This window comes from Amblyomma mixtum, chromosome 4 (genome assembly GCF_055824585.1).
Source record: "Amblyomma mixtum isolate Tamu chromosome 4, ASM5582458v1, whole genome shotgun sequence".
NCBI lineage: Eukaryota > Metazoa > Arthropoda > Arachnida > Ixodida > Ixodidae > Amblyomma > Amblyomma mixtum.
The window spans coordinates 72,925,190-72,938,391 of record NC_143015.1 but is presented as its reverse complement, the minus strand read 5'-3'; the positions used below and the strand labels follow the sequence as shown (position 1 = coordinate 72,938,391).

At 46.2% G+C, this 13,202-nt stretch overlaps 1 protein-coding gene across 1 annotated transcript in view; it reads left to right on the top strand.

Moving 5' to 3' along the window:
- LOC149346994 (uncharacterized) overlaps nucleotides 1-10,513 on the top strand; it is a 125,567-nt gene extending 115,054 nt beyond the window's left edge. Inside the window, exons 20-21 of the mRNA XM_089541459.1 lie at nucleotides 1,538-1,707; nucleotides 6,275-10,513. Coding sequence (XP_089397585.1) covers nucleotides 1,538-1,707; nucleotides 6,275-7,260 — 1,156 coding nt within the window. The 3' untranslated portion in view covers nucleotides 7,261-10,513. The remainder of the gene's footprint in view (nucleotides 1-1,537; nucleotides 1,708-6,274) is intronic.
- Nucleotides 10,514-13,202: the final 2,689 nt, after the last annotated feature.

Here is a 13,202-nt window from a genome sequence, read left to right as displayed (position 1 = left end):
TTCTGTTGCTAATACTGGAGGTATGTAGTGAACCAGGATGACTGCCTTTCAGAAGCCACTGTTGGTTCTAGTGAAGACATTGTGCTCTCAGTCTCCAATAGGAAAGATGAGTAAGCTTGAGACAAACAAGCTTGCGGATTACAGAACAAGGTGAAGTCACTCGCTCCCTGGCTTAAGTCAGAAGCAGGAAGTGGTAGTTGAGATCCTCTGTCGATTTTGCGAGTTGAGTTTCCCCTTCAGGTGGCGATGTGGGGAAACATTTGATGATGATGAATAGATTGTTCGGACTCGCAAACAATCACGTTACTCGATGGTGGAACAAGAAGGTTGACTACTTATATTAACACATGAATAAACGAGAAGAAACAAGCAAGGAGAAAAGTATTTACAACATGACTGAACCGTTGATTACACGAAATCAGCCCCCTTAACTGGGAGCGTCCCGTTTTAAGCCTTCTGTCTCCGCCCTTCGCGGGGATAGCAACCAATCAAATACTGGGGAAAGGATGCCAGCGAATCAAATACCTAGGAAAGGAGAGGTTCCGAGCACGCACAGCACTGAACTCGCCGCGTTCCGAACCTCCGCCTTGCTCTTCGTTTCCCCTCCCGCACACGTGCATACAAAACCGCACGTATGTCACGGGAACAATCACCGAAGGCTCCTTATAAAAAAGGAAAGCTGTCGCTGAGGGGTCCAGCGTCCAGTGGTAACAAACACGACGACTGCAGGCGTTCAAACCTGCACTGCAGAACGCTTCGTGCTACAAAGTATGTGTGGTGGGGAGGCAAACCGGAGAGAGAACGAGCGATGCCGCCAGCAACAATAGAGAATAGAACATTCGATCACCCTTCAACCGGGGACAGGTGCACTGTGCTGAAGGCTGGATGGCACCGCAGAAAGTTCAGCGAACTTAACAGTGGTCTTGGGGAGAAGCACGTCACAAGCCGAGCTCAGATAACTGGTGGTCTTGATCAACGCACAAGATTGCAAGAATATGAAGCCAAGCCAGTTGGTGGTAGTCAGGTGGGGACATTAGGTTAGGGTATTTTATGGGACAGGGTGGCTGTGGATGGCTCAGACAGGGCTTATTGCATAGTGGAGGTAAGATCCTTTGTTCTGAAATGAGTGAATGGAAGTATTTTCGCAGGTGACCTGCTGGACATAGCCACTTTCTTTTGTTTGAAAGCAGACAATATTGATGGAAGTCACTGACCTTGAGCTACTTCGTCCAGCACTGCACTATGGCATCTCATGTGACCAGCTGTAGATTTGGGATGTTAAGCAGCACAATTAGAGTCAGATGCCTGTCACCTATAAGTTTTTTTGTTGTTTTTTTTTTGCACACTGTTCATGCCAAAAGTGGTCGAACTTTGCGGGGAAGCCCAACCGCATTTGTATCGAAATAGCTTTGAATTTTAAAAATTGGGTGTCCAGATAGGAGAGCATAGGCCACTCCTTATTTTTTCTCGACGCAGTGCACTACCTGGAACCTTAAGGTGGTGCTCGTTAACTGAGAGCTGCCCCCTTTGCTTTCAGAACATTCCAGGTGAAGGACACCAACAATGCCGTTCTTGAAGAAATCGGCATCTCCTTCTTGTCTTTTGACGCATCAGTGGCCAGTGCTTGCCTTTTGGGCGAACTCATCATAGAGCGTGCAGCTGACAAGACTGGAAACAAGCCAGCGAATAGCAGTTCCAGCAATGAAGGTAATTGCCAAAAGTTTGCTTGCGAAGAGTGGACAGCAGGCATTAAACGTTACCGTAAGGACATAGGCACGAAGGCTCACAGAGTTGAAGGCAATTGCACCGTGTTTTCGCGAAGGAAATATTAAAAAAATGATCCGTGTAAGGGCCGCACCCAAACTTTCCACGACCCCTGCAGGAATAGCCTTTGAAATGCACGCGCCGTGTCGTCTGTGATCAGCTTCGGCTGCGAGTAACAGTGCGCTTAATCTCGGAGGCCACACACACGTACAGGAGCTTTCAGGTGCCGCCCACGGATGGCGACAGAGGCCGGGGCCATCATCGTCAGGAACTTTTTTTTCTGCCATGAACTCCCGCTATCCATGTCGGCATCAGTATCACCAGCTCCAGCTTTTTGGGGCTATTAAAGGCACGGGAGTTGTGGTAGCGTGTTAGTTCACCATAGATGTGGCTTTCGGGGGCTGCCGCCGAGTGGTGCAATTTTAGCACGAAGGGCAAGCACTTTGATAGCTACACGGCTGAGAGTTTGCTCTCGAACACGGCAAGCGTGCGGCGGGCTGGAAATTCGACATGGCCGAGAAGTGCGGGAGTCGCGACTGCGGCGTGCCTAAATTTTTGTATGTGACTCCAAGTGCCGATGTTTTCGTGGGCCACTGTCGGGAAAGTTTCCAGCTGGAAATGAAGCTTTCCAAACAGACGTGTTGAGTGAGCATCCCTGAAAATGGTGCAGAATTCGGCATGCGCGGCTGTTCCGCGCGATGTCGTGCGTGCTATGGGTCCGCAGTGGTCAGTTCAGCAAAAGCTTTCTTAAAATAAGCTTGGGTGTGGAATGTGGATGCGTTTTTTTTTTTTACCTGAGATGTGGGTGGGCGGGGGGGGGGGTCTTGCAATTGTGTAAATACAATATTGACCACATTGCCAAGGTCAGGGTGCACCGATTATGTGTGAAAATAAAAAAAGTCAGATTTTTCGTGACCAAACTGGGGGTGCGCCTAATATGTGAGTGTGCCTATTTTGCAAGTAAATATGGTAGCTTTGCAATTTTGCATGATTATTTGCAGTTTCCTAAAATATACCTTTTGAGACAGCAAAAGTGTTGATCTAGGTTTTCGCTTCAGGTGTGTTTGGCAAGCACTAACTTTGTAAGTTTAGACCGATTTTCAAATGCTACGCTATGCACTCTTGAACAGCAAATATCCTTATGGCCGTACGTGAACGTTCTTAATTGAATACTGTGCTCTCGTCAAGGGTTCATAGTAACTCGAACATTTCTTTCATCATAGAATTTATGAATAGGTATTACGCTCACTGAGTTTTATTCTGATGTGTAAATGTGCCATGAAATCTTTATTGTAAACGCATCGTAGTTAATGGCACCAATTCCTTGTGTTGCAGGTCCACTCTGTGCCAGATTGTTTTTAAAAAGTTGTCTTTCGTTTTTCTTCTTAATGATGAACTATTTGAACTACACTGTAGACTGCTTGTAACGTAGGTCGCGGGAGTCGTCAGGAAAATCCGCATTATAAGCGGTACCTCACTATATCAAATACGTCATTTTTAGACTCTTATTCACATGCAGTTATGCTCAACCCACCTTTAGTTACCGTATTTTCCGGTGTATAAGACGCACCTGCCATATATGCAGGCTGTTATTAGAAAAGTTGGCATATAAGATGCACCCGTGTATAAGACGCACCCCAATTTACCCAGTTAGGCTTAATTAAACATGCTTGTGTGACCATCGTGAAATGCACCGTACCTGTGAGTTCTTAAGCAACGCTAAGTGATCGATAAGGCAACACTCATGCCATAAACGCCCACGTTTTAGCAAAAAAAAAAACGAAAGAGCTCTCCTTATGTCCATAACAACATTTTATTTTCACTTAAAACCTTTGAAGTCTTCATCTTCGGATGCGCTATCAAAAAGTTTGCCCCTTTCTGGAGGCAATGCAGCTGAAACATTCTCTTGGCACAATGCACGTACTACGTACACAGAGCAAACAAAGTTGCAAAGGGAGACTAAAAAAAATGCCGGCTTGTCTTGACAATGGCGAAAAGCGCGATTATCGCCATCTTTTTGGCATTTCACATTACTTTTGCTTGGGGCCTCTGAAACGGCCGCGCGTTTATGATCCCGGAAGTCATCATCCCCGCCGTTTCATGATAAAGCTCACCTAAAAAAGTTGCGCATGGCGGTCCCCGTATCATAGCCGTGTTACAACCGCGTTATTGGTAGCGATAATTTTCCGGTGAAGAAAGCTTCAACATGAACCTGAGTAATTTCTGAACTCACAAAGAAAAGCCGAAAAATTCGCATATAAGACGCACCCTTGTATAGGACGCACCAGCAAGATTTTTGAAAAAAAGCCGCGTCTTATACACTGGAAAATACGGTATGTCTTTGACAACTTAATGCGCAATAAAGCACCAGATTTAGACACTAACCAAAAAAGTTTTTCTTCATCCATGAAAAAATGCTGTTATCTTCATCTGGCACCGAGCCTTCACCACATTATGCACTATCTCATCTTCAACAGCGATCAGATGCTAGAAAGCTTTTTCGCTCAAGCCCTTCGGCATGCAGTGCATCCTGAGCTTGCTGATGTAATCCAGTGCATCTCTGTGCGAAAGTTTCGGTGTGCTGTCTCCTTCGTCGTTGTCATTGTCCAATATGTCCAATCGTCCATCGTGTAGTTCTGTGCTACAGAAGCCTTCTTTAGACCACTTTCAATGTCTTTAAGGGGGGACACTGGTCTTTGAGAGCAAAAAATGACCAAAAAATTGATTTTATAAAAATGACATTTGTGGAATCTACACGTAATTATTTTCCAGCTGTGCCAATTTTTCCCTTCAAGAAATCAGCATTTTGAGCATAATATTAAATTGAGATCATCATATGGGCTGAATTTATGCAGGAGCAGGTAATTTAATGGCATGAAAATTTTGTACATCTGGCTGTCTTAGTATGTCGATATCTCAACATCTAGGACAGATTGAGATGTCATATTGTTTAAGGGAAGCTGAAGGCACAGTGTGTACAATAATCGAAGCAGATTTGTTCAGTCGCACTTCAAAAATTTATAATTTCGCAAAGTTTATCGGTGCATTACATTCACACCCTAAACATTCATATTCCAAGTGTTGTAAAATTACTAATGGGGGTAAAATGGAAAAAAAGGTTTTGATTATTGCACTCTTTACTCACCGTACTACGCAGCCATGGATTAAAAATTATTTTTCATTGAGCAGTTTTTTTGCACCAAGGCACGAATGAATGATTAATTAAAATTAATTATCTTGGGAACCGACTAATTTATGAGAGAGGTAATTTAATTCTTGAAGCCAGCATTTAAAGCTGAGCAAGGTGGTACAGTTTCATTAGGATTGGACTAAAAATAAGGAAAATAGGTCTAAGACCAGTGTCCCCCCTTAATGCGGCTTCGCTTCGTCTCGGGATAAAGCTTGCCACTTTCTTGTGCTGGATGGGTCAGGCGGCATGGTAACTTAGCGCAGTGCGACACAAATGCAAGACAGGGAAACACATTTGCCGGTAGCTAGGCGGCCGGTGAATGGACCACCCCCAGTGAATGGACTTTCCCAACGTTCCCCCATCTTGCCGTCTGAATGGGACCCACCCCATTACGACAGCGGCGGGGGTGCTCGGTCCCGGCCTTCACGGCGGTGCCCCCCCCCCCCAAAAAAGAAATGAAAGATAAGGCCGCTGGTTGCACTTCTTCACACTGTGTACCGTCTCTCTCTCTCTCCCCTATTTTTCTCCCCTCTTGCGGTGGGTTTCATGGCTTCTCTCTTTTTGTAGAGGGTGAGGGCACCGTAGTGCGGGGCAGTGCGCTCCCTTCTCTTCGGAGAAACCGCTCTATACCCGGTGTTCCCTCATGCACGACCGCACACTAAGCGGTACGCTGACACATTGAACTCTATGGGAGACGTACTGGTGGTCACATAAAGCCGCATTATGTGCGATCCCGCACTATAGGCGGTTACGTTATAAATGGTCTGTGCTGTATTTACAACTCAAAATTTCGTCATCTTTATCTTGAATTCAGAGCAGGAAACAGAAAGCCGACTTTACGCAATCTAGCGCAGCATCGCAGTTCATATTCACTATCTCATGAACCTAGCACCAGGTCAGGCGAATCTTGCGTTATATTGAAATTACTCTGGTGTTCACATGCAATTTATGAATTGTACATGTTAGATTCTCTTTGTTTTAGTCTGATGTGCATGGAAATGGACATGAAGTCTTTATTGTAAAAGTAGCGTAGTTAATGGCTCCAGTCTCGTGTATTGCAGGTTATAACTCAGTGCTAACTTGTTTTTGAAAAAGCTGTCTTCTGTTTTTGTTCTTAACAAATTAACTATTTGCAACCTCAAATTTTGTCATCTTTATCTTGAATTCAGAGCAGAAAAGGTTTGCAGAAAGCCCACTTTCTAAATTTGACTTTACGCAATCTAGCGCAGCATTGCCATTCACATTCACTATCTCAAGAACCTAGCACCAGGCCAGGCCAACCTTGCATTGTATTGAAATTACTCTGGTGTTCACACGCAGGCTTGACCTCCGAAGACAGCAGACAAGACGCTTCTGGACAGAATTCACCTGGAGAAATGTGCCCTGTGAGCCGTGGCACGACAGCTGCTGGTACCATTGAGGGCAACAGCAAGGATGAACCCAAGGTTAAAGAACTGCTTGAGTGTAGCCACTGTGGCAAAGCCTTCAAGAGGAGAAGCACTCTGAAAGCTCACATCCGCACCCACTCGGGCGAACGTCCGTACCATTGCACCTGCTGTGCCAATGCCTTTACACGAAAGTGGAATCTACTCAAACACATGCAGCGTGCTCACACGGACGATTGTCCTTATAATTGTGACCACTGTGGCAGCGCCTTTAAAGGAAAGATGAGTCTGGCCAAGCACATGCGCACTCACTTAGGTGAGCGTCCTTACAGTTGTGACTACTGCTGCAGCGCCTTTAAAGATAAGTGGAGTTTGGTAGTCCACCTCCGCTCCCATACAGGAGAGAAGCCGTACCAGTGTGAGCTGTGCCCCATGGCCTTTACACGGACTACTTACTTGGCATCACACCTCCGCACTCACACGGATGAGCGTCCTTACAGTTGTGACTACTGTGACAGTGCCTTTAGAGAAAAGCGAGCACTGGTCAGGCACGTGCGCACTCACACGGGTGAGCGCCCTTACAGCTGCGACTACTGTGACAGTGCCTTTAGAGAAAAGCGAGCCTTGGTCAAGCACATGCGCACTCACACGGGTGAGCGTCCTTACAGTTGCGACTACTGTGACAGTGCCTTTAGAGAAAAGCGAGCCCTGGACACGCACGTGCGCATTCACACGGGTGAGCAGCCTTACAGTTGCGAGCACTGTGGCAGGGCCTTTGCACAAAAGGAGAACCTGGTAGTCCACCTCCGCTCCCATACAGGAGAGAAGCCGTACCAGTGTGAGTTGTGCCCCAGGGCCTTTGCAGATAGTAGCAATCTCAAGAGACACATGCGAACCCACAAGTGCAAAAACCCATCCTAGTGTCACTTGTGCCCAAATACATTTGCTAACATTGTGCAGTTTGAAAAAACACAAATGGAACAGCAGCAGTGTACGGGGGAGAAGCCATACCATTGGAAGCTGTGCCCTATGGCCTTTGCAGAAAATGGACACTTCAAGATACATGTGCAGATCCACGAGTGCAAAAACCCATCCTAGTGTCACTTGTGCCCAAATACATTTGCTAGCATTGCGCAGTTTGAAAAAACACAAATGGAACAGCAGCAGTGTACGGGGGAGAAGCCATACCATTGGAAGCGGTGCCCTATGGCCTTTGCAGAAAACGGACACTTCAAGATACATGTGCAGATCCACGAGTGCAAAAACCCATCCTAGTGTCACTTGTGCTCAAATACATTTGCTAGCATTGTGCAGTTTGAAAAAACACAAAGCGAACAGCAGCAGTGTATGGGGGAGAAGCCATACCATTGGAAGCTGTGCCCTATGGCCTTTGCAGAAAGTGGACACCTCAAAAGACTTGTGCGACCCACATGTGCAAAAACCCATCCTAGTGTCACTTGTACCCAAATACATTTGCTAACATTGTGCAGTTTGAAAAAACACAAATGGAACAGCAGCAGTGTACGGGGGAGAAGCCATACCATTGGAAGCTGTGCCCTATGGCCTTTGCAGAAAGTGGACACCTCAAAAGACTTGTGCGACCCACATGTGCAAAAACCCATCCTAGTGTCACTTGTGCCCAAATACATTTGCTAACATTGTGCAGTTTGAAAAAACACAAATGGAACAGCAGCAGTGTACGGGGGAGAAGCCATACCATTGGAAGCTGTGCCCTATGGCCTTTGCAGAAAACGGACACTTCAAGATACATGTGCAGACCCACAAGTGCAAAAACCCATCCTTGTGTGTTCCCAGATACATTTGCTAGCATTGTGCAGTTTGAAAAAAAAACACAAAGGGAACAGCAGCAGTGTTGAATGAAGTTGTGGAACTCTTTTAGAACATATTTTGTTAGCTACCCTGTTTTTACCAACCAGCTCACAACATTCCGTTAAGGCAGCCTGTGATGCATGTTGCTAGTCAAGCTAATCTTTTCCAGTAGTTGTTTTTTCTGGAGTCCTTGTTGAGAAGCTTCTTGTCTGGAATTGCAGTTTACATGCCCTATCTGGGTCCTTTTTGAGTGGTTCCCCCACAAGAACCTGGAGCCTGATGGGGGGGGGGAGACATAGGTCTTAGGAGGCCAGAAAATTGCCATAACGTTATATTTTTAAAAATGTTATTTTCAAAACCTTCAGCTAATTATTCACCTATCTGCAAAGTTCCCTTGCTTCTGTGTTCAATATTTTAGTTGCGAGAACAATTTATACTGTCGCTGTTTGAGCCAAAATTGACTCCCGCTATGCGCAGCTTCTATTCCAAGCATGCTACCGAAGCCATTTTGGTCTTTCAAGAAGCAGTTTTCTCCCAATTTCCCTCCACTGATGTCTCCATCCGTTCATTGCTCAGAGAGGAAAGCACTCCATAAAAATGACTTACAATCCTGTTCGTTACTAGGGGCACATGACTAGTAAAGAGTGGTATCTAATTGACTGAATCCTGCTTTGCTTTCTGCTTGATGTGCACATCCATGGTGGCAGTGCACAAGCCAAGTGCCGCTGTGTTTTTACGATGGCGATGGAACAGGATGCAACGCATCAACGAGCCGTGAAATTTATTTTGTGCCAGACATCAGCTTGGGAGGAAGTCAATGCATTCTTTAATCAAGAACTTGAACGAGTGCACCGCAACGCGACAGAATGTCCAAGACGACGAGCATCACGCATCTTATCATGGGTATGCCGAAGCCACATTGAAAGAATATAAAAGGTGTGACAATGGCACTGCTTGTTCTGCACTTGGAACCGAGTTAATTATTCTTGCTTTTTCGTTGTTTGCTGACATTGGCGATGCAGAGAAACGGGTGTCCCAGCCGTTCTGCTGTTGTCATCTGCTTGCGGTGAACGCATTGCTGAATATAAGTTGTGTTCAGCACAGACTTAAATGATCTTTGTAATTTTTTGCCTTGACTGAAATATGACTGCATTTTGATTGTTGGGGTGTATGGTGCTGTTGCCAGTGCTCCGCGATGCACGATAGGTTAGAAGTCATTCAAAGCAAAGATGTTATTTTCTGCACCTAAGAACAAAGAAGGTTTGAAATTATTTAGAAGTGCCATCTCGCGTAAAGATTGTTTGCAGGAACCTTCGGATTTCTTATGTGAGAAGCATTTCAACCCTCACCTCGTGTCCGAAACATGGGAAGCCATGTAAAAGGGTCACACACTCATATGTACGCTACTGTGACTGTACTATGTCTTGTGAAAAATGCAGTGCCAAAAATTTTTCCTGACTGCTCTGCACACCTGCCAAATGTCAGCAAGGAATGAAAAAGGCCTGCCGATTGGCGCAATCTTCCGGTACCAAAGAAACGTGTTGCTCAGAAAGCACTCGACGGTGATTAGGAGAAGGCACCGAATCAAGATGCATCTAATGAGGAGTGCCCACAGGATTCATCCTCAGATTCCATGGTGTGTAGCTTCAGCTCCTTGTTCAGTGTTGCTGAACGTTTCACCTTCGAACTCTTGGGTCTACCATTAACCCGAACTAGATGGAGTAAGAATCGTGTACTTTTTGAAAGCTGAGTGCATCAAAGCTTCTGATCACTCGACAGAACTGTTAGTTCCGTTGCCTCCAGTCATATCGACAAGGATTGCAGACATTACTGGCAACATTAGAGTGAAGGTGTTTATGTTGGGAAGGCAAATCTCATTAGATAAATTTGAGCTGCCAAGCGATACCGCAGCTTCGTAAATGTGGCCGCTTTGCACAAGTAATTGAACAATACTGTTGTCCGTCGTGGTGGTGCTGTCATGTTTAGGCACATACCCACGGTACGTCAGTTTACTGGACACCTTGAAACTCTGGTAAAGAGGTTAATGAAGAGTGGTCAGGCAGCTGGAACACATAGGTTTCGTTTCATGTCTCCACCAAATACGGAACAAGCGGCAACACTGAGAAGGACGAACTACGCTTTAGAGTTCGATGAACCTCTTTAGGATGCGATTGAAAACCATAGGCAAAGATCTCAAGAAAGCCCGCAGCAAGATGCATGGCACTGTTTTTGAATCGCTCAAAGAGAAACTAAGCAAATATGACTTTCCAGAACCACAGCTGACAGTCAGAGTACATATCTGCAGCGAAATGCACCAATAAAATAAACAGGCATTGCACTGGAAGCTGGCTGTTGATGTGTCTTCTTCTGCACATAGACATTTCCCTTGGCTATTCATTCCTAAGCAATGACATATTAATGCAACGAAGCATTGCTACTGTGAGAAAGTAGCTCTTCATGGTGGTAGTGAAATGGGGATTCGGCAAATTTTTGTTGTGTTAGCAACACTACGCCAGGTTTTCGCCTCGTCGCGTAGCCTGTGGCCGGTAGGAACGAATGGCCTTGAACAGCCGTTGCCTAGCAACCATTTCAGCCGAGCTCCGCTAGGTGGCGTCGTTGGCGCCGCTGCCGCGCGCTTAGTCGCTCGCTCCCGCCAGATGCTTGCTCTCCGCCGAGGTAGAGGGTGAGGAGGTGGTGCTTTGCGGGGGTGTATGTGCGCTTCACCTCGGTGGAATCTTGCCGTTATGGAGGGCGCTAAAGAGAAGCAGCGGCGACAGGACCAAGCTAGAAAGAGACAACGCGCTCGAGAGACAGCAGAAGAATGCGCTGCACGGCTCAAAAAGCGTCGCAGCTAACGCATCTGACCAGGCTTAGCCAGAGCTAAAGCACGCCTAATTTTTTTTAGATACATTTGTCTGCAATGGGGGAGCAACAAACAGGACAGTGTGGAAGTAGTTTTCTTTAAATGGGTTTCCTGACAGCATGAACTCTTCTGTGCATCCTTTGAATGATCAGTGCAATGTTTTCGTGTTTTGGGATGTACTGCCCTAGTAAAATGTGTCGGAATCAGTTGCATGCACAGAAGGTTTTGAAAATCAGTGGCAAGTACGTAAAATGGTCTCACTATGAAAACTTGTACATTTCAGACACCGAGAATCCTGGACACTTGAGAGGCTGTCCGAAGGTAACCTTCACTAGTACCAACCCTTCCAGCACGGAAAAGATGCGCATGGAACTCTCCACACGAGTATTCAGCGGAAGTGTTGCCAAAGACCTTGAATTTTAACAAGACCTCGAGGATGGAAAGGGAGCAATCTACTTCACTTTGTGAATGAGCGTGTTAATTGCAGCCATTCCAAGAAAGGCATCAAAGTTGGGTCAGAAGTCTTTCATATGCTCGCAACATTCCTTCACTGGCTGGATATCTAGGAAAACGATGTGAAGTCAGCTTTTTTACTGCATCACCAGTCGAAAGCCTGAGGGTGATCCTCGTTTCAGCACTATAGTTGTTAAGGTACATACTGAAGCACTACGGTTTTAAGCACGTTTTGATGGCAAAGTTCAATGGAGAGGTTCTTTGGCATCATCCATGATGTAAGCAGTCAAAATGACCACCATTCAATCCCGATATTTTTCTAGCGCTTCAATACGCTGTGCATTTGCAGTTTAGTGAAGCCTCCGAAATTTGGCAACTCCCATATTTACACGTCTGAGGATTGTCCAGGTTTGACATTGAGCGACTTCAAGTCTGTATTTAAAGACAGTGAGCCAAAGGAAAGCAAAACTGCAGCATTGAAAGCAAAACTCATTGGTCTGATCTCAAGTGACATGGAATGTGAAGACGCATTCGACCATGTTTATGCCCACTCAGAGGGATTTACCACATACTAGTATATTTTATGTGATGGGCTTCATGTGCCGCAAGTTGCTGAAGCTCATGTGGTGTGCACCATGCAGGATTGGTCTCAGCGAAACAAGAGCTCTGGAATTTTTGATCACCTGGGGTTCTTTAACGTGCACTGACACCGCACAGTACACAGGCCTAATTTCGCCTACATCAAAATTCGACTGCCGCGGCTGGGATTGAACCCGTGTCTTTCGGGTCAGAAGCCGAGCACCATAACCACTGAGCCACCGCGGCTTCAGAAATCAAAGGTACCAGTAACCTCCTTCACGAAACCCCACTAAGCTCCATCATGGCTATGACTAGTAAAAGCAAACGGATAAGGCATACAATGAGCACCGCTAGCAGAAATGAATGGCAGCTTTGAAGAAGAAAAACCTTGATACAAGCTGGTGAACAAACAAGTGAACAAGGCCAACTTCTCCTGACTCGAGAGAAACAAACAAATTGTCTCTACGCACAGACTTCCGCTGAGAGCGCCAAACAAAGGCCGCGAATAGGTGGTGAAAGGATTTATTGATTCTTGAGCCTTATGATTACAGCCAACTGACTGGTAGGCTTGATATCGCGTAGGGTGGCCAGGAGCTTGTGGCTCTCGGCGACTCTTAAGAGCCCAGCCCACCAGCTGCTTTTGTGTGGCCGGGTCCGAGCTGGACACTGCGATCTCCCATCGCTCTATGTCGGTGAGCTGCCATTCGGAGGGTGGCTGGAGCTCAGAGAAAATGTAGAGGATATGCTGAAAATGTGCGCTGGGTGCCCCGCAGAGGGTGCATTCAGAGGAGAAAAGGCCGGCGTGGATAAGGGCACGGTGAGCTGGGAATGTAAAGGTACCGGACTGAAGCTGACGCCAGGTCACCTGCTCGAGTTTAGAGAGGGATCTGTGGAGGGGTGGATACTGGAGCCATTGCTCCCTGTAGCAGAGAGAAATTTTGTTATAGGTAACCAGGTGTTTGCGTGCACTGCTTGGTTGACGTGCGCTCAAGCTGTGTTGAGGACTGCTTCATCCCCAGGGTTGCCCGCATGAGCAGGTACCCATAGGAGGTGAACTGATCTGGTCGGGGGTTCAATAGCATTGAGAAGAAAGCAGGCGAGTGCAAAATTTCAGATCAAAATTATAGTTTTCGAATGA